The 19,750-nt window shown below is 52.6% G+C and overlaps 3 protein-coding genes across 10 annotated transcripts in view; 1 reads left to right on the top strand and 2 right to left on the bottom strand.

The window, feature by feature from the left end:
• RNF123 (ring finger protein 123) overlaps positions 1-575 on the top strand; it is a 53,180-nt gene extending 52,605 nt beyond the window's left edge. For all 3 annotated transcript variants that reach the window (XM_071550662.1, XM_071550660.1, XM_071550661.1), the window contains exon 39: positions 98-575. In XM_071550662.1, coding sequence (XP_071406763.1) covers positions 98-197 — 100 coding nt within the window. In that variant the 3' untranslated portion in view covers positions 198-575. The remainder of the gene's footprint in view (positions 1-97) is intronic.
• A 93-nt stretch (positions 576-668) lies between these two features.
• GMPPB (GDP-mannose pyrophosphorylase B) lies at positions 669-2,884 on the bottom strand. 2 transcript variants are annotated; one of them, XM_071550664.1, is made up of 8 exons: positions 2,652-2,880; positions 2,506-2,586; positions 2,384-2,432; positions 1,758-2,059; positions 1,604-1,682; positions 1,381-1,508; positions 1,018-1,200; positions 669-857 (listed from the first exon to the last, which is right to left on the bottom strand). In XM_071550664.1, the coding sequence occupies exons 1-8, from the start codon at positions 2,778-2,780 to the stop codon at positions 726-728; spliced, it is 1,083 nt and encodes a 360-aa protein (XP_071406765.1). In that variant the 5' UTR covers positions 2,781-2,880; the 3' UTR covers positions 669-725. The 2 variants fall into 2 exon arrangements, with proteins under 2 accessions (XP_071406765.1, XP_071406766.1); XM_071550665.1 differs by lacking the exon at positions 1,018-1,200 and having other exon boundaries at positions 2,652-2,884.
• Positions 2,885-3,374: 490 nt separating this feature from the next.
• IP6K1 (inositol hexakisphosphate kinase 1) overlaps positions 3,375-19,750 on the bottom strand; it is a 37,542-nt gene continuing 21,166 nt past the window's right edge. For 4 of the 5 annotated variants that reach the window (XM_071550656.1, XM_071550655.1, XM_071550654.1 and 1 more), the window contains 5 exons: positions 11,473-11,819; positions 8,968-9,178; positions 8,196-8,380; positions 6,727-6,902; positions 3,375-5,892 (listed from right to left, as the gene is read on the bottom strand). In XM_071550656.1, coding sequence (XP_071406757.1) covers positions 5,383-5,892; positions 6,727-6,902; positions 8,196-8,380; positions 8,968-9,178; positions 11,473-11,695 — 1,305 coding nt within the window. In that variant the 5' untranslated portion in view covers positions 11,696-11,819 and the 3' untranslated portion in view covers positions 3,375-5,382. The remainder of the gene's footprint in view (positions 5,893-6,726; positions 6,903-8,195; positions 8,381-8,967; positions 9,179-11,472; positions 11,820-19,750) is intronic. The other variant, XM_071550659.1, reaches the window with a different exon arrangement.

Below are 19,750 nucleotides of genomic sequence, written 5' to 3'. Positions count from 1 at the left end.
TAGCTCCTATGCCTGACCCATGCCAGGGCAACTGCCAGACTCTGGCCCCACCATGCCATGGGGTAGAGGGTTCATGCTCTTTCCTCCTCTGTCCCAGAGCCTGCATCAACCAGCACCTGATGAACAACAAGGACTGCTTCTTCTGCAAGGCCACCATCACAGGGGTGGATGACTTCACCAAGCCAGCCAGCTCATAGAGCCCAGCCCTGCCCCACACAGGCTCCCCCAGCTGACTGGGGCAGCCCCCTTGCCCCGTGCTGGCTTGTCCCCAAACACTTGCCCTGCTCAGGGCCATGGGACCCTCACCCAGAGGGCCAGGACCCAGCATGGGGCCACAATGTGGGGCAAGGGGCTGCAGGGCAGGAGAGGCCAGTGTCCCCTCACCTGGCACCCAGCAGCCTCTCTGCCTCATGGGCCATTCTCAGGGAGGGGAGCCTGAAGCCTTGGCTCTGTGGCAGCACTGGGAACACATGGCAGCCCCAGGGCAGAGGGGCCAGGCTGGGCGTTCGGGCTGTTAACTTGCCCCTGCCTGGGGGCTGACTTCATGAGATGCAACATTAAATTATTCTTCCTTATGTGGTGCCCTGAGACACAGGGAGGGGAAGCTGGGCCAGCTCTGGCAAACGACCTGGTGTTCCAGCCACGCTCGGGTAATGCTGAACAGTAAATGGAAATATAAATATTTAATCCAAGGAGAGCCAGGGCCGCAGGGCCTGCTGGGGCTGCTACATGATGATGCGCGGCTCTGGCACGGACTCGGCGATGGATTTGTGTGGCAGCACATTGGCCCCATTGAGGTAGAGCTCGTCGTTGACAATGACATCCTCACCCAGCACAGTCACGTTCTCCATGCGCACCTGCCCGGAGAGGCCCCATCACACCTGCCCTGGCTCAGGGCTCAGTGCTGTGCTCCCACTCCTGCCCACAGGCACTGGCACATCCCTCCAGCCGCAGCCCGAGGAGGTGTGAGGGCAAGAGTTGAGCTTCAATACCCCGCAAGGGTACCCAGGTGCTCACCCACTGGCCCACGGAGCAGCTCCAGCCCACAATACAGGACTCCAGCCAGGAGTGGGAGCGGATGCGAGCCCCCTCTAGCACGGTGCAGCGTTTGATGCGCACCCCATCCTCCACCACCACGCCGGCCCCAATCGTCACGTTGGGGCCAATGACACAGTTTGCCCCAATCCTGGCACTGGGGTCCTGGAAGGAAGATGGGCTGTGCCAGGGTTGGGAGGGCAGACAGGGCTTTGGCACAGCCTAGGCCATTTGGCCAGTGTGGGGACAGGAGAGCTCAGCTCGAGGATGGCAGTGAGGAGAGCAGTGGGACAACACAAAGAGCAACATGTGCCTGGGGTTGGTGAGCTGTGGGCTGGCACTTACCACCAGCACGTTCCCTACAACACCGGGCCCCGAGTGCAGCTTCTCAGGGTGCTGAGCCCGCAGCGCCTGCAGATACATGCACATGCCTGTAAGGAAGTCCTTTGGCTGCCCAATGTCCATCCAGAAGCCTGCAGGGACAGAGCCGCGGTGACAATTCCCAGTGCAGGGGTGGCAGAGCAGGCAAGTCCCCCTGATGCTGCCAGTACTGTGCACAGGGCCTTACCCTGCAGCTCCATGGCATAGAGCTGTCCGTCCTGCGCCATGGCCGGGAAGATCTCCTTCTCGATGGATGTGGGGCGCAGCTGTGAGGACAGGGAGCAGGGCTGAGCAGGGGGTCCAGCACCCAGCCTGGTCCAGCCCAGCACGCCGGCTTGTACCTGGATGCGCTTCAGGATGCCGGGGTTAAAGATGTAGAGCCCGGCGTTGATCTTGTTGGACACGAAGACGCGCGGCTTCTCCACGAAGCGGCAGATGCGGCCAGTGTCGGCCTCACACACCACCACGCCATACTTGGCTGGCTCCTCCACCCGGGTCACCACCAGCGAGCCCTCGCCGCCGTGCTGCCGGTGGAAATGGGCCAGCGCCGCGAAGGGGAACTCGCAGATCACGTCGCTGTTGAGGACAAAGAAGGGCTCCCCGTCCTCGGCCAGCAGGTCCCGTGCCAGTGCCAGCGGCCCCGCTGCCCGGCCGGGAGTGACCCCGCAGGAGTGCGGTGAGCCCAGTGCCCGGGTCCTGCCGGCCCCACCTCTGCCCGTCCCAGCATCCCCCCAGGTCCCCAGTCCCTCTGGATCCTCACCTGGCGCCGCTATCCCTGGTCCTGCCCATATCCATCCTGGCATACCCTTCCCGGTGCCCCCTATCCATGCCCACCCTGCTGCCCACGGTGTCCCCTCCCAGCGTCCCCAGTCCTACCAGACCCATCTCGGTGTCCCGCCCCAGCACCCACCCTGCTGTCCCTGGGCCTCCTCCATCCCGCCTGCCCCAGCCCCTGCACGCATCCTACCTGTGCCCAGTGGCTCCTTCTCGTGGGACATGGAGATGCGGATGCCGAGCTGCGGGCACAGGGTGAGCGGCAGGCAGGGCCGGGTTGCGGGGGAAGGCGTGGGGAAGTGGAAGGGCCCTTACCCGTTGCTCCTGCTCTCGCATGGCGGCTTCCAGCGCGTCCGACATGTAGCTCACAGCCAGCACCACATGGCTGACGCCCGCCTGCAGGAGCCCGGGTCAGCCGGCGGCGGGGCGGCCCCCGCACCCCCCGCGCCCCGCACGCCCACCTGCCGGAGAGCCTCCAGCTGGTGCAGCAGCACCGCCTTGTTGCAGAATTCCACCAGCGGCTTCGGCCGGCTCAGGGTCAGCGGCCGCAGCCGCGTCCCGAAGCCGCCCACGAGGATCAGCGCCCGCATCCCCCCGCGCCCCGCGCCAGCGCCCGCACCGACACGTCAGCGCCCGGCGCGCCCGGAGCGTCAGCACCGCGCGGCCCCGCCCGCTCCGACGGACCGCCCGCCCGCACAGCCCTCCCGGATCCTATTGCCCGCCCACCCCAGTCCTATAACCCTCCCGGGTCCTAGAGCCCGCCCGCACTGCCCGCCCGGGTCCTAGAACCCGCCCACGTCCTAGAGCCCGCCCGCACTGCCCGCCCGCCCCAGTCCTATAGCCCTCCCGGGTCCTAGAGCCCACCCCGCTCTGCCCGCCCGCCTCGGTCCTAGGGCCCACCCGGGTCCTAGAGCCCGCCCCGCGCACTCCGCCCACTCGGGTCCTAGAGCCCGTCCCGCCCAGCCCACCCGCCCCGCACACCCCGCCCCGATCCCACTGCCCGCCCCCCCCGCCCTTCCACCGCAGGAGCCGCCAGACCGGGCTCTCGCTGCAGCCCTGCCCGGGCTCCCCCCACGAGGGAAGGGCACGGGCCAGACCCCGCACCGGGCGGTGACGTTTAACAGGATCCCCCTCATCCCTGTCCCCGGGCTCAGATGCGGGAGAGGCAGGCACGGCACACCGCGGACAAAAACAGATCCTTTAATGGTTTTTGGTTCTCTGTGAAGCACAAACAGGGTGGTTATTCATGTAAAAACAAATGGGGCCAAGGCTTATGTACAAGCTGTGGAGTCCCACCGCGGTGGTCTGAAGGGGAGGGCGTGGCTCCCGCAGAGCACCAGCGGCGTGGCAGGTCTGTCACGGCCCAGGGAGGTGGGAACGGCGGGAGTGGCCGTGGGGACACCACGGGGCCCCCCAGGAGGTGCGGGATGGGCTGCCCGAGCACAGCCCGCGGGGGACAAGGACATGCAGAGAGGGGCAGCAATAGGCCACGCTGGGGGGTAACACGGCTGTTTGGGGTACGTGGGGCACCTGCTGGCTACACCCCAGCCCCTCCCTGGGCCTTGGTCCCTCCTGCAAACCTACTCCCTGAAAATCCTGCGAGACCTAGCAAGGCAAGAACCTGCAGAAGCAATGAAGTAACCCAGTGCAGAGCAGGGCACCATGATAAATGTCCTTGCCCAGAGGGCAGTAGGGGTGCAGTGGCACTGCAAGCACTGAGTAGCTGAGACAGGCAGAGAGAGCTGGCACTGCCCCGTCCCCTTTCCCACCAGTGGCACAGACCCGTGCCCGCAGCTGGCTGAGTGCCGCACTTCCGACACACCTGTGGCACACACGGAGCCGGCACGCATGCGACATGCGAGTATTCCCCAAACAAGCTTTCCTGAAGGAATTAAAAAGAAAACCAAACCCCAAACCCAACCCTGGCCTTGCGGGGAGCCAGAGTAATGGTAACGCCATGGAACAAGTCAGTGAGAGCAGGAGGGAGCAGAGGGGGCCCCAGCATAGGAAAATAGGGGGTGATGTGGAGCAGGGGATGGTCTGGTAGCACCAGGCCACAGTATCAAACATTAATGCCTCAACAAGGGAGGGCAGGGGACATTTATTTTGTGACAGACTGACTCGGTGAAGCAAAGCTAAACAGGCAGGCAGTGGTATTCACCGCTCGGCCCAGTCCCCCCTCACCTGGCCCCTGGAGACCCTTAGGGAGGAGAAGGGGGGTCAGCCCCAACCCTCAGCCTTCCCTTCCACCACTCCCTGACCCGTCAGAAGAGCAGGGCCGAGGAGCAGAGGGCAGCTTTGTGCTGGAGGGACAGGCTTGGTACAGCCTGTGGGACCAACATTAGAGGAGGGGAAGGGTTGAAATGGTCCAAAATGCCCCACTGCACAGCTGGGGTCATGTTAACTGCTACAGATACTATTGCTAGCCCACGAGCTGAGTGCTTGCTTGGTCAGTGGTCCAGGGCAGAGTCACTCCCTCAGAGCCCCATGCCTGCCCACACCACACCATCAGAGAAGGAGCAGGGCCTGGGCTTAAGCACAGCTCCAGGTGTGTGGCATTCCCTCCCAGTCCAGCTCTGCCAGGGGTTGCATTTGGTCATTTGATTTCTGTGTTTGGGGTGGCTACTCACAGTGCCCAAACAGCAGAAAAAGGCAGCATCAAAAGCAAAGCCCCACTGGCAAAACCCAGGGCAGAGCCAGCAACACCAAATGCAGGGACCTGAGCTGCTCACTGGCAGCCCAACAGATGCTGCCAACCGTTAGTCAAGTGCCCTTTTCCAAATAGCTCTGGAGAATTTCATAGGGAAGGCTCTCCTGGAGGCTCCCAAGGCAGGAGGCTACTCACATCAGAGCTCCAGCACTGTGAAGAGCCTCAGGCTCTCCTGCTTTCTCTTCCCTACATCCAGGTCCTCCCTCCAAAACACACACGTGATAAGCAGAGAACTGGGACACCTGACACCCAGCAGGCATCTACAGAGCCTCCTTCAGGAGGCAGAGCTAGTGCGGTGGGAACCGTCTGGTCAGCATGAGGAGCTCTTCCATCCTGCCTCCCCATAGCTCTTCTATCCAAGTACATTTAAAAACAATGGAGCAATACAGTTGTTTAAAACCAAAGTTGCATTTTTCCTGTGGTAGTAGGTGGTCTTGTCTGCTCCTGCCACCAGGACAAGAATAGGAGGCTGTAGCCCAGGGCTACTGGTTTTCCTCACGCATCTGTTCCATGATGTTGATGAGGCTTTCCAGCCCAAACACGTAGCCCATGTCGGGTCCATCGTGCACAGTGGGGTCGTCGCGAAAGCCTTTGAAGGTGCTGTGTGCAAAGTCAATCATACGCACGTCCACCTTGGGCGGTGCCGAGGAGCCGGGCTCGGCGCCGCTGCCGTCCTGGAGGCTCTCCGGGACAGAGCCATCCGCCCGCTTCAGGCGTGTCTCCGGCCGACGCTCCACGAACATCCCCGCCCGGCTGTCCTTCCCATCGTAAATGATGAGGAGGGAGCTGGAGTAGAAGCGGTAGGAGGCCTGTCTCTCCAAAACCGCCTTCAGGCTCCGCAGTTTGGCCAGGACAGGCTCAAAGAGGTCCTTGCGCAGCTCGATGCCGTTGTGCAGATACTGGTAGAGGGCATTGCGGAAGCCTTCAATGGAAAGACCGCGCCCATAGTACTTATTCCTGCACAAGTAATGCCCTGTGTCCAGCTGGTAGACCTGGAACACCAGAGGAAATGCACATCAAGTTGGAGCAACAGGCTAAGGTCATGCACAGAGCCCTGAGCTGTCCTGCACTGACAGAGCTGAGAGAACTTACTCTGCCCCCACCAGGATTGACAGAGAGCAGGACACAGCTCTGCCTGCTCCCTGAATCCCAAAGCACCTCATGGGTGCATCCCATTGGCAGTCAGGGTGTCCAAGCAAGCACTAGTTCTCTCTCAGAACACCCAAAAGACAGCTCATCAGTCTCAGTGCCCCACACATGGGCACGGCACAACTGACCCCAATGGTTAAAAAGTAAATCCTTAGAGCAACTTGGACTGCCAACATGTATTGCCATTATGTGACATGTGATTAGCAAGGAATCCTCATTGCTTCAGAGTCTGTGGGCAGAGATCTGGGTTACAAGATCCTTCTGTGGGTGGGGAAAGGAGTAACCATTGCATTACAGCAGCAGCAGCAAACCCTTGTGCACAGGGCTCCGCCACACCAGAGCAACTTTAACTCTCAGTGCAGTAAAGAAGGAAATCTTGGACACCTCCCTCCCCAGGCACCATAATTCTGGCTGAACATTAAGCCATAAAAATAATTTTATTAGACAATCCCCTAATTTTCTGTGAACAGAACAGCTCTGGACAAAGCAGGCCATCTCAGGAGAAGCAGGTTCCTTTGTTCAAGGCTTAGAAACAAAGACAAAAATAGCATGAACACTGGTGTGCCTACCTGCAGTGGGAGATTCAAATTCAGTGCTCAGCAGAAAGCACTAACTGAGAGGTTTAAGGAGGCAGCAAAAAGGAATGTCCAGCGCCTGTAGACGGGGGGGATCCCTACCTGCATCCCACACACACGCACGCCCAAGGTGGCAGAAGTGCTCTGTTCACACTTCTTCATCTGCCGAGCTGCCTTCTCCTCAGATGCATCATCCCCGTGCTGTCTGGTCCCCATCTTCAGATCAAGCACACAGGGAAGCTTGAAGTGATGCACCACATTCTCCAGCAAGAGGAACTCTGGGAGACGTGTCAAGGACAGCTCACCCACCAGGGACACCCCAGACAGCGACCTGGGCTAGCAGGATATAGGGTTGGGCCACAAAGAAATAGGAACTGAAGAACAGACAGGACAAACTGTTTGGGGAGGTGAGGAAAAAGGGAACACCCAAACAGTGGCCCCCGGGCTCTGATAGCTGGTAGAAGGAAACAGCCTGGAAAGTGGAATGGCCAACAGTGAGCAGGGAGGTCACACACAAGTGGACTGGAAATTCAGCAGAGGTGTCAGGAAGGACATGGAAGGCCAGCAGGAATTGCTGATCCATTAGGATAGAGCTTAAAAGTCTAATCAAATTAGTCATTTGACCATACGGATAAACAATAAAATCCCCATGGACTGAAAACTCCAGGCTCAAGTAATGTCAGGGGTGGCCTGTCCAGAACAGCAACACTGCATGACCCACGGAGGGGGAAGTGGGGAGGTGACAAAGTCAGGAAACAGCACAGTAATGGGAGTCCTCAGTCACCAGCACACAATGGGCAATCTCCTCATCAGGGCACAGTGCTGACAACACCCCCCAGGCACTCTGTGCAGCAGCCTGTCCCAAAAGGAGGGAAAAAAATCCAAGTTTTCCCTAAGGAGCCCCACAGGGAACAGGCCAATGTATTATACTGAAACAGCAACCAGAGCACAGCCAGATTAAACCTGAGAGAAACTGTGTTTGGTTTTGAAAGAGGAACTTCATAAAAATAAGGAAGTGTGCTTAAAAAGGACAGGACAGCCAAAGGGAATGATTTCTCAGCAAGTGACCCAGGCTGTTTAAAAATAAAAGCTGGAGGCTCAAAGCACAGGCTTGAGAATTGCAGAAGGAAGCCCACAGCAGTTAAAATGATGAAGAATACAGCCATTAAAAGTAACTTTGTTTCCATGTAAGGAAAATAGAATCAAGCTCCACCAGGTGACACAAAGTAACCCTACAAGCTGGCAAGTTGAGCAAAAGCAGGAGGGATCATTTGTTAAGGCACAGAAAATACCAAACCCATCTTCAACCACATGAAGAAGGCAGTCAGACTGCCTGGAGGTAGAAAGGGGTGATTTTTGAGGTTCCTTCCAATCCAAACCATTCTATGACTCATTAGCGTCACAGTATGGGAAGCAGGAAGGAACAGTAAAAAGGAACATGTAACTCAAGTGTGGTTGTGTGAAGGACAGAAACACCAAAGGAAAAGCAGACTGAGCTGCCTCAGGCACAGAGGGGTGGCCAGGGCAGCAGCAGCAGCCTGACACACCCAGCTGTGTTTCCCAAAGGATACTGTACAGCTTTCGGTCCTTGGACTCTGACCGCATGCGGCTCAGCTGCTGCTTGTGGCAGCGCAGGCTCCAGGGGTTATAGCTGATCTTCTCAGAGCTCAGACCACTGTTCCCATCCAACATCTGAAATGGAACATCTGAGTGGATGTGCAAGTCCACCCTGGGACTCTTCATTTCCTGGATGCTGCTGGTGTAAAGACAGAACAAACTTGCCTGTTAGAATTCCGGGTACTGATGACTGTCCCACCCTCCCTGGCAAAACCATCTCCCCTTTGTTCTTTCTCCTGATGCACACAACACAAACCTTCTTAAGAGCAAATCCTCGCTAATACCCTGGGCTGTGGACCCACACTCAAGGATCTGGTCTAACTTCTCTGCCAGGCTGTAATCTAACTGATAAGAGTTAGAAGGAACACTTGTTTCTAAGGGAGCTCTGGCTGGTGGGAGGAAGCAGAGACCCATATTCAAAGTACCCTGCGAAGAAACCTCTGAGTTAAAATAACCACATGGACTGAAAAATATCCTCTCCATAAGCTTTGGTTCCATGTCTGATACACTGCCAAGGGTTATTCTGCATCAGAAGTGTTTCACGTGGATGAGTTGGTCCTGAACCCTGCAAAACTCCTGACATAGTGGAATAACACAATGTGCTGGGCTAGCAAGTGCACGACAGCCTGGCCACTGTATGGAAGTGCAAAACATCCTCAGCCCAAGGGGGGGGGGAAGAGAGATCTCCTGTTCATTTGCGTTGTCACCGAGTTCTCAAAGTTTCACCTTTCAGTGCTGTCACTGGCCAGGCCAGGCTTCTCCTCCTTGTGCTCAGTGCCACTGCTGGACCTGTGGAGGCTCCGGCGTGAGTGCTTGCGGCGTGGCTGGTCCCTCTCTGGCATCTCATCCTGCTCCAGAGCCTCATTCTCCACGTAGGGATAGGCCACCAGGTTAATGTAGCCATCGCTGTCTCCCTCAAAACAAACAGACACCACACCTGCAAAGGAGAAGTGACATGTCAGTTCTGTTTCCCAGCGGAGGGAATATACAACCACTAACACCCAAATGTTCAGCAGGAGGGAGGAAAATGTGGTTCACAGAGCAGCAGAGCAAACCCAGAGCAATGAAAAGGCATTTAAGAGTACAAGAACCCAAATGTTGTTAGCACATCACAGAGAAATCCCTCCTTAGAGTGGTCTGGCCGCTACCTGAGCCAACAGTCGGTGGTAGCAGGGGAAGCTCTGCCACCACAGGAAATAAGGACAAAAGTGCAGCTGGTAGGCTGAGAGTGTAATTCTTTCCTTCCTTTAGTCTTGCAGCAAATGGTGTCAAACTGGAGAGAGTCAAGCACAGTTTCCCAAGATGCTGAGGGGAGCAAAACTTATGAAGTATCCAGTTTGTCTGGCTAAGTACCTATGTCTTGCAGAAGCATTCCTGCTGTTGACAGGGACATCACTGGCCAAGCAGGACTCTGCTTTCTCTGCTAAAGGAGCTTTCCAGCATCAGAGCTATGAAGTACAGAGCCCTAACGCTGAGGTGACACCTGGCACTCTTACCACAAGTCAGCCAGTCTCACAGAAAAGGGATCTGCAAGGGCCCAGGGCTTCCTAGCAATAGAAGTGTAACTACCTCAGCCAGGTGCAGGCAAGCAGGGCTGTGTGTGTCCTGTCCAGCTTTACCTTCTGAAGGCTCCTGGAAAGCAACACAGACCAAGGGAAGGCATAGATCTTTTACAGCACAGACTCAGAATATATCTATCTGGCCAGCCACAGAGTAGGACAGCTGACACTTCCAGTTAGGACTGACATCTTCATCTCTGGGGCTCCCCCAGCTCTGAAAATGAGGCCATCAGCCCATCTCCTGATGTGCAATGACAAAATGTTTCATTAGCTTGTCACCAGTATTGAATAGCTGCCAGGAGTACCAAATGAGAGATGCACTGAATCAAATGATTCATCACAAACACGAGGAAACCTTGCCCTGCTCAGCTGATGCAGCCCATTGTGTTCCTGTCCTTCCTTTTCCCTGGTCTGCGTATGACAATGCTTAACAAGGCTCAAACACAGCTCCAGAGCAGCTCAGGACTCCAGCATGTCACTACATAAATACCACTCCAAGTGCTCTGGCTGCCTGCACATGCTCCTTGGGGTATCTCTCTGAAGTCTTACAGTGACATCCATGTGCTCAGAGAGCAACTATCACCCCAATATTCCTCTCCCCCAGATCGGCAGGATCAATTTCTGTGACTATCAAGAGACAGCACAGCACCCCTAGATGAAACCCCATACTGAAGTGAAGGTGCACATCCTATGCCTTTAGGCTACCAGGAAGTATCAGGCTTCAAAAAGACAGGTCTCCATCTGGACTATCAGCTTCACTGGTTTAAACACATCTCCCCAGGAAAGTCTGACATACTGATTCCAGGAACTATACAGGCTGCAGTGGGATTTCTGATGGGACACTAGAGCACTGTACGGCCCCAGGGTGGCTGGAGGGTACAAGAGGACCCATGTGTTGGAGACTGCATCCCTCACCCATGACCTGCACACAGACATGGGTAGGTAAACTGACACTGCCCCAAGACTGTCAGGCTGCAGCTGGATCCAAAGGCAAGGCCCCGAACAGATGGTGGTGCCAGCTGTCTGTGAAGCACCGCTCTCCCACTGCCACATGGAGACAAAGAAGCAGAGGAACAGGAATGCTGAGCCCCCCAGAAGGCTACCTGCCTGCATCACCATCCTGAACACGAACACACACGGCTGGAGCTGGGCTGCCAATCTACAACACAGGCACTGGAAAATTCCACTCCTTCAGTGTGGCTGGGGCAAGGCTTCACCTCAGCCCTGGAAAAGCCATGTTTCCTGCTTCAGCAGCTTGCTGATATAGGCCCATAAAAGAGATGGGATAAGGAAGCAATAAATTATGGAACTGGAATGTGCAAATGCTCAGTATACGATCTAACTTCATTAGCTCAAGGTCAAGGCTGTAACTGACAATAAATTGGTAATGAAACTACTTCAGTTACAGATCCATAACCTGAAGCTTTGGACTACAACTGTCTCACTGCACATTCTCTGTCTAGAAAGAGGAACAGATTCAACTCTGTGCCTACAAAAAAAATATTTTCTCCTTTCCAAATGTTCCTATTGAATTGCTAGCCTGCAAAAGAGAGTTAGAAGCAACAAATAAAATGACACTGAAAGACAGCAAGACATCAGTAGGTGCAGGAAAATGGAAGGGCAGGTTCCTGAAGCATGTAACTGCATTGTTGAAAGGCAAGAGAGGCCTCACCTTTGTACTCAGGTGTGAACTCCTTCATTTCTGGGGGCAGAGACTCGTAGAAGCGCTGCTCTCTGGTGATGAGGGGCTTGCAGACAGTGTGGTCGTCGTAGCGCATCATGCTGCTGTGGCCGCCCACCTGGTGGATGAAAGGCTCCAGCAGGACCCCCCGGTCTCCAGAGCGAGTGGCATTCTTGCCATACTTGCCCACTTCCATGGTTTGACAAACACACATTGCGTTGGGCACCAGTTGCACTCTTGGAGCATGGGGAGAGCCACATAGGCTGGGAGGGGTAGCTCAGAAGCGGTCAGGCAGCCACGGGGGGGGGAATCCTGGCAATCTGCTTCCTTGCAGTGATCTGAAGAGGCAAGAGAGATTCCTGTTAACAAAGAATCACTTGCATTCATTCCCTGTTTGCTTGGAAAAGTTTTTAGTATTTATTTATATCTGTATCTGTTCCTCTTCTGTTTTCTGTTTACATCCTGCCTGTTCCAGCATGCTCCTCACTACCTCATTAATCCTACAGGTAAAACACACACTAATGCGGAGGCAGTCCCATTCAGAGTTTCTCCAATAGGATTGACAGCAGACAGAGAAAGGAGGAGATATGGCTATTCTGAGCCTCCCATCTTTAGAAAATACCATTTCCTTCCTTGTTTTATCAGCAAGGCAACATGATAATGGAGCACGAACTATGAGCTAAAGCCCAATTACAACCAAGTTCACACCTGCCTACTGGTAACAGGGACTGACTGATACAGGCAGAACAAACATTTCCAGAATCTGAATTCCACTACTTGTGCCTCTGCATTTTTAACATCTAAATGACTAAATAATTCCTGTCCACCTCCTACTCTCACACAACTTCCTCCTTTACTGCTTAACTCACTTCAAGCACTGACATGAAAGACTCTGAGTAAGACAGTCATTCTGTCACTGCGTGTTCCCATTAACTGAATGGATTCCCCTCAGACCCCTTTATTACTCCAAGCGCCTCAGGACAACAACTCTTTCCTGATGCTTTCACAGCACCTACATGCACAAATCCCTGATGTCTAGAGGGAGGCAAGATATACCACTAAATCCAAATGAGATTGCAAGTGCTTTAGAAAAACAGATGCTCTTTTAATGTTTGCAGAGTGCCCAGCACAGCAACAGCAAGATGGAAAAGTAAAGCTGCCCAAATTCTCTCCAGATGATTTGCCCTTTCCAGCTTAGATCATAGCTGATCCTGAGACTGCAGGGGAAAATGCCACAGGATTTCCTTACAACAACGAGTTATCCAAATGTTGGTACAAGAACCATGTGGTGACTACAGAGTTTCCGAATGCATCAAATTTCCAGTTTCTTAGCACCATGACAGCCAAGGTCAGTAATTTAAGAACTCAGGGATCCTGGAGCCCTGAACAAGAGACATGGCTGAGGCTGTTCCTCATCTGGCCACCGGATGTCTCCACCGCTACACAACACTGCCAAGCCAGGGCAAGTCCTGGATGAACACGGGCTTTTCTCCCTCCCCTCCAATGCAATCACGTCAGAGATGTTACTCAAGAGATTCAAAAGGAGGGGTGATACCTTCATAATATGTTTAACCCATCTAATCCAAAATCTCCCTGCGACAGGACAACGCTTCTCTCTCCCTCTGCGCACATTCCTGCCCCTCCCTCACACTGGATTTTGGGATAGTATGAGTGGACGTACATTTGAGTTGAATCATCTCACTGATCCGACGGAAAACATTTCCTTTTGTGGTTACACGACCACACAAGCACATTCAGTGAAGGGCAACAACGTGAATATTTAGCTGGCTTTTAAGGCAGGGGCCAGGGAACAGGAGGGGAAAAACCACAACACAGATGGTCCTTCTCTGTAGCAACTCATATCAAAGTCTGTTCAAGGTACCCCTCAAAGTCTGTTTCCTAAACTTGCTCGGACTCTAAGTCATATCACAAACAAAAACACGCTAGGGATTTCTCTCCTCCCTCTTATTTGCTTATCAACAAGAAGAAATTTCAGCTGCAACGTTTTCTTCCATCACAGATGTTTTATTTGGGTTTAAGGTAGTTGATATCAGAGAACAAGCAAGGTGCCAGCATCTGCAACCAGCCAGCAGTTCCCAGATTCCAGACAAATGCTTCACAGACTTAAGTCTCAGTTTCTTTCATTTTGCCAATGACTAATGCGGTTTTCCGTTATTCCAAACAATACAGAGGACAAGTTTAACTTCACACCTTCCTGCAGTTTAAACTTCACAAAACAAGAGAAATAAGAGATTTATTTGTGTGACAACAGTAGCTGCCATACTCAGAAGACTTAAGGACTATCTAAAGGACTTAAGAAACAGATACTTCGTGGCTCAGATCCAGCTTAGTGTTTTTCATCAAACTCAAAGGGTTGTTACTAAACATGGACACTATCCATAAATAAAGACAGAAGAATCCCAGCAGTTTCAAACAAATATAAAGCAGAAAATTATTTGAAGTTCTAAATATGACTCAACCTTCGTCTGTTAAACAAAGGCATGGGTTCAACTATTTTAGCTGGCTTATAAAATTCAGAACCTTCCATCAAACTACAAAATGCAGTGCACAATCCAAGAAACAGCTTGAGGGAGACCAGTTCATCCAAGCAGATCCTTTGGTATCCTCCAACACCACCACTAGAGCTCAAACAGCAGTAAAACATCCAGGCTAGTTCAGCCTCCCCTTTCCGACAGACCAATCTATCACTACTGAGACAGATCCCAACAAGCCAGACTTGGGAGATGTGGGGGGAGGTTCAGGAGCAGAGTTATCCATGACTACTCAAGGACATACTACATCCCATATTTCATTATCCTCCCCAGCAAAAGACTCTTGTACTGGAACAGAATCTGTCCTACAATATTTAAGTCTAGACGCCTGTCTGTCAGTGTATCTGCTCCAAGTATGAACTGCAAACCTCACTGTTCAAATACCTTTTAACAGGACGGGCATAAAGAGCAGCAATAAGATGTGTTTTCTTGTAGTAAGCACATTTCCAAACAAAATTCAAGGTAACTCTGTTTTCCCTAACCAGTGAGTGGAGTAAACCCTGCCCCAAAACCGAAATCACTCTCCAGCAGGGACTATGTGCCTCCACAGACACAGTGCTGTGCTCGTGAAGACCCAGCCAGAGATCTTTTAACATTACTGATCTCTGGCTGAAGACTACGGGTGTCCTACCAGACCAGCACCAGACTCGAGGAGATGCCTGTTCCTGCCACTTCAGAGCTAGAGCCCAGAAACAAGAGCCTTTGATGGTAGAACTTAAGGTGTCAGAAAAATGAGTCTCAGAGGTCACCACATAATGCAAAGTGAGAGCAGAGAGTTGCTCTGCAACGGGTGTGAGAATTATTGCAGAGTGCACCACGATGCTGATGCTCCAACTCTTTATAAGCAGTCTTGTATGGGAATGCCAGCAATTCTTCATGACTCACAAGTAAAGCTATTTTCCTAACTAAAATGGAGAACAAACATTTTGAATTGTGATGTATTACTCAGTGAGAAAGCTGACTGCACTAAGCACTGCTGACTCGTCCCTCTGCTGTAAGGCAGCCTGCACATCCACCTTTGCAGCACCTCTCTGGTGCCAGCCCCAGGCCCTGCTGAAGGCAGATGGGCACTGATGGCTCTGGAGCTGGGCTACAGGCCAGGGATAAGCACAGACGTCAATGTCACCACGACAGAAATTGCACTTTCCCTTAACAACCTGACATCAGTCAGGAGCAAGGCACAAGAATGGGAAGCACCATTATACCAGGCAAGACGGCCAGGGCAGTGATCCTTCTCCTGTACTCAGCACTGGTGAGGCCACACCTTGAGTGTTGTGTTCAGTTCTGGGCCCCTCAGTTCAGGCAAGAGATTAAGGGGCTGGAGCGGGTCCAGAGAAGAGCAACGAGGCTGGAGAAGGGACTGGAGCACAAGTGCTGTGGGGAGAGGCTGAGGGAGCTGGGGGTGTTTAGCCTGGAGAAGAGGAGGCTCAGAGGTGACCTCAGCACTGTCTAGAACTGCCTGAAGGGAAGTTCTGGCCAGGTGGGGGTTGGTCTCTTCTCCCAGGCACTCAGCAATAGGACAAGGGGGCACGAGCTCAAGCTCTGCCAGGGGAAATTGAAGTTGGAGATCAGAAAAAAATCCATTCCAGAGAGAGTGCTCAGGCATTGGAATGGCCTGCCCAGAGAGGGGGTGGATTCCCCATCCCTGGAGGTTTTTCAACTGAGACTGGCCATGGCACTGAGTGCCATGATCTGGTAAAGGGACTGGAGTTGGACCAAGGGTTGGACTTGATGACCTCGGAGGTCTTTTCCAACCCAATCAATTCTATGATTCTATGACTACAGCATTTGGCCAGTGGGTTCCTGGTGACACAAAGAGAGGCAGCAGCCAGCACTCGTGCTTTTTGAAAAGCAAGGTAGTTTCTAGTCAGGCCGCATTGGGTGAGCCAGTTTCTACAGAAGAAAACCCAGTATAAGGGGAAAAAAAGTGTCTCCCACTGTGCTATGAGATCAACTTCCCAGCACAAAAGCTGACCCACAGGTCTGAGACATGTCTGTCTAGCCAGCAGTAAATGGAGAAGAGCCCTGGGACCCGGGCAGAGAACACAACACTCCAAGAACCTGCAGCAACATTTAGGATGTAACCAGAAACATTTGGCCATTGTGGTATCCAGGAAGCTACAAACTTTGCTAACTGCTTAAGCACACAGCTCTGAATCCTGAGCCTTCCCCTGCATCTTGTCCAACACTTGAACTGCTACCAAATACTCATTTTTGGACAGGCTGCTCTCACCACGGCAAATGTGGCTCGTCAGATGGAGGCCAGGAAGCAGAACACAATCTATACACATGCATCAAAATGAAATAGAAGTCTTGGGAAAAAGCTGCTGGAGAATGCCAGTTCAGGAGGAGAAGGCCCACAGTGAAGCTGGGGCAGGAACTGCAATGAACAAGGGCATGGAAAGGACAATAGGCATGAATGGGCACACTCCACCCTATGCCATGAGCTGAGCTTCCTTCACCAATAGTCTTCCTGCCTCAACAAAAAGGCAAACATGCACAAACTGCTGAAGTGTGCACAAGGAAAGAGCCTGTATACTCTAAGACAGACCTTGAGTAAACTTACAGTAAGGAAAACAAAATGAAGCTTGTAGTACAAGAGCTTAGGTGTACCCCATGATTCTGTCTCCTAGAGATATGAAGGAAGATATGTGCTGGTTTTATCTGGGAAACTCAATCTTCTTCATAGTAGCTTGAATGGGACTATGGTTTGGATTTGTGGTGAAAACAGTGTTGATTGGTTACTGGTGGGCAGGGCTTACAGAGCCAAGGCCTTTTCTGCCTCTGACACCACCCCACCAGCAAGGAGGCTGGGCGTGCCCAAGAAGCTGGGAGGCAACACCCCAACTGGCACAGGGGATAACCCAGACCATATGGTGGGTGTCATGCTCAGCATACAGACCTGGGGGAAATAAAAGGAAGGGGAGATGTGTGGAATGACACCATTTGTCTTCCCAAGTCACTGTTACTGTGATGGAGTCCAGCATTCCTGGGGATGGCAGAACACTGCCTGCCCATGGGAAGCGGGGAATTAATTCCTCGTTTTCCTTTGGTTGTGCACACAGCTTTTGCTTCACCTGTTTAACTGTCTCTATCTCAACCCACAAGGTCTTGTCATTCCTAGCCTTCCAATTGCCTCTCCATCCCACTGGGAGGGCAGTGAGCGAGGGGCTGTGGGGCTGAGTTGCTGTCTGGGGTTAAACCATGACAGATTGTTTGTGCTGTACTTTATCACACCAATCACAAAGCTTCAGCACTTCTGCCAGCAGCCGGCAAGACCAAGAATTTTCTCCTCTTCTCTTCCTAAGAAAGGAGCGGAAGCCAAGCCTTTTCAGCTCTTTCTGAAGAAAGAGAGGCTGAGCCATGCACTTTTAACTCTGGCTACAATGCCAAAACCACTCACTAAAACCAGTGCCTAGAGCTGGGGTTAAACAAGGCTTTTTTCTTAGAGGTCACATTAGCAAGAATTGCAAAGGCCCTTCTGCTGTCACCTACACGTAAAGCATGGCGGGCTTTCTGGGAGGGGGATGAGGTACTGGGAGTCCCTGCCAGGGATCCAGACCCAGGACACAAACAAAACCCATTTTCTTATGCTGGCACACTACAGTGGTAGCTTCTCTCTGGTTTGGGGGTTTTTAAGCCAAGCCTTAGCACACAACAGTGCAGAGAGAAAGTCTGTCACGTTCAGCAACATATGGAGCAGGTACTCTGCAACATTTTGTGAGCATCTGTCATGCAGCTGCCTGTAAGTGAGGGTAACCAAAGCCAGGGCTCAAATGGCCCCTTCCAGCTTGTATTCCTGTTTGGCCTGATGCTGGACAAGCTGACACTACTATGATAAAATCAGGCTGGGGAGCAGGAGAGGACTGCACAGAACAGGGATGGTATGATTTAATTCCCTTGCTGCTCTTTTCTCCAGGCTTCCCCTTCCTTCCTCACTGGAGAAATGCAGTGCATTGGCAGGAGGGCACAGAGCTGCTGTCAGTGTCACTGCAAAGAGGAGGCTGAAGGAAGGTCCGGCCCTGGTCTGTCTGGTTCTCATTGCTCTTTCCTCTCCAGTGGACTGGGAGGATGAGCGAGAGGGAGCCAAACTGCTACATCCCAATGCACCCTGCCACAAGTCCGTCCACCCCGCCACAAGTCCACCTTGCCTCAGTAGAAAAGGGCACCTTCCTTCTCTGTTCCGAAGCACTGGCTGCAGTCCAAGCCTTGGAGTTTCCATAGCAGCAAGACCTGATCGAATATGTACAACAAAAGGTTGCTTTATCAGTACCAGTCCAAAAGATTTTCTTCCAAGCTTGTGCCTGGAAGGGATGAGCAGGGTCATCCAGCATCAGCTTTGCATTTTATCGGAGAGATGAGATTAGGACTCACGCTTTCTAGAGAAGGGCTTAGGGCAGATCAATACTTGTGAGGCTTCAGTGCTCAGCTTTCTGTGAGCTAATTTCTGGCTTCTCTTCCTACCATTTGCAAAGAGGAAAAAGTCTCTGCTGGATACAGGTTATTTTTTACATTATTCCAATGCCAAAGTTGCTGTTCAGCACAGCTTTCCAAACCAATGGTCAGAGATAGTTAGGAACATACTTTCAACAATCAAAATTAGTAAAACAAATCAATCTAACCCATGAAAAGATATTTCTTGAATTCGCACCAGTGAAGGGGCTCTGAAAACTCATCAACAGGCAGAAAAAACTCTAGTCCTTGCATTCATAGTGGGGCAGGGGAAAAGGAAAAAAAATCACACCAATCCTATTGAAGAGGCTTGGCTCAAAAACTAACTTGGAAAGAATTTGTAACTCAACTTATGGACTGAATAAGCAGAGGGAACAACTTCACCTCCTGTCTCAAAAAATCCTGATTAAAGTTTTCCTTAATGCTGGTAATAAAGCATACCTGCTCTTCAGTCACAGATCTTGGCCTCTTCCCCAACAGAGAGGCTTAAATAAGCCACACATCCCTAACTAAGTTCTGCACAATCATCCAGGTTACTCCACCCAAAAGCTTCCTCAGTAGCAAGATGATGGAATGACTGTGCTGAGCTCAGCATGAGAGGGAACGCTCAGGAACCAGCGTTCAAAGTGCACAACTTTCATGTCAGCTGTGGGTACCAAGTTCCACAACCTCAACAGCCCTGGAAGGTGAGACAGATGAGCAGGTAAATGCACCACACTAATCCACTGACAGCAAGAAAATCAGTCAGAGCCAGTGATGGTTGTGCTGAGCCAGAGAACCAACACACCGCACAGTGAGGCACTGCTGGCACAGGAGAGGAAGGTGGGATTGATTCTGTGGGAATCACAGAGCTCAGCTGGATGGATGGCACTGGGAAGGACTGCTGAGTGCTGGGGGAGCCCCACCAAACAGATGAGAATCCCCTGTGATCAGGCGAGCACATCTCAGGGTGAAGAGAACAAGTGGCACCTCCTCAGTTCTTACCTCATCATCCCCTGGTTAGAAATGTCCCAGAAATCCTTCGAGGTGTCAGGCCAGAGCCAAGGAAGTTGGTAACAGAATAACTGCTGACCTCTGAGCTGAAAGATGCTGTTGTCACACATGTGTGCACACACCTCTGGAGCTTGAGCTCCCACTCACACCCCACATCAACTGGAAATGGAGAAAGGGTTGGGCACCTCAGGATCCTCGCCAGCAGAGACACCTGGAAGGCTGGTGGGAAAATGGGACAAGATCCTCCCAGGTTGCGTAAGACAGAGCAAAAT

The sequence above is a fragment of the Pithys albifrons genome, chromosome 3, assembly GCF_047495875.1.
Source record: "Pithys albifrons albifrons isolate INPA30051 chromosome 3, PitAlb_v1, whole genome shotgun sequence".
NCBI lineage: Eukaryota > Metazoa > Chordata > Aves > Passeriformes > Thamnophilidae > Pithys > Pithys albifrons.
Note: the sequence above shows the minus strand (reverse complement) of the source record. Positions and strands in the feature narration are given on the sequence as shown.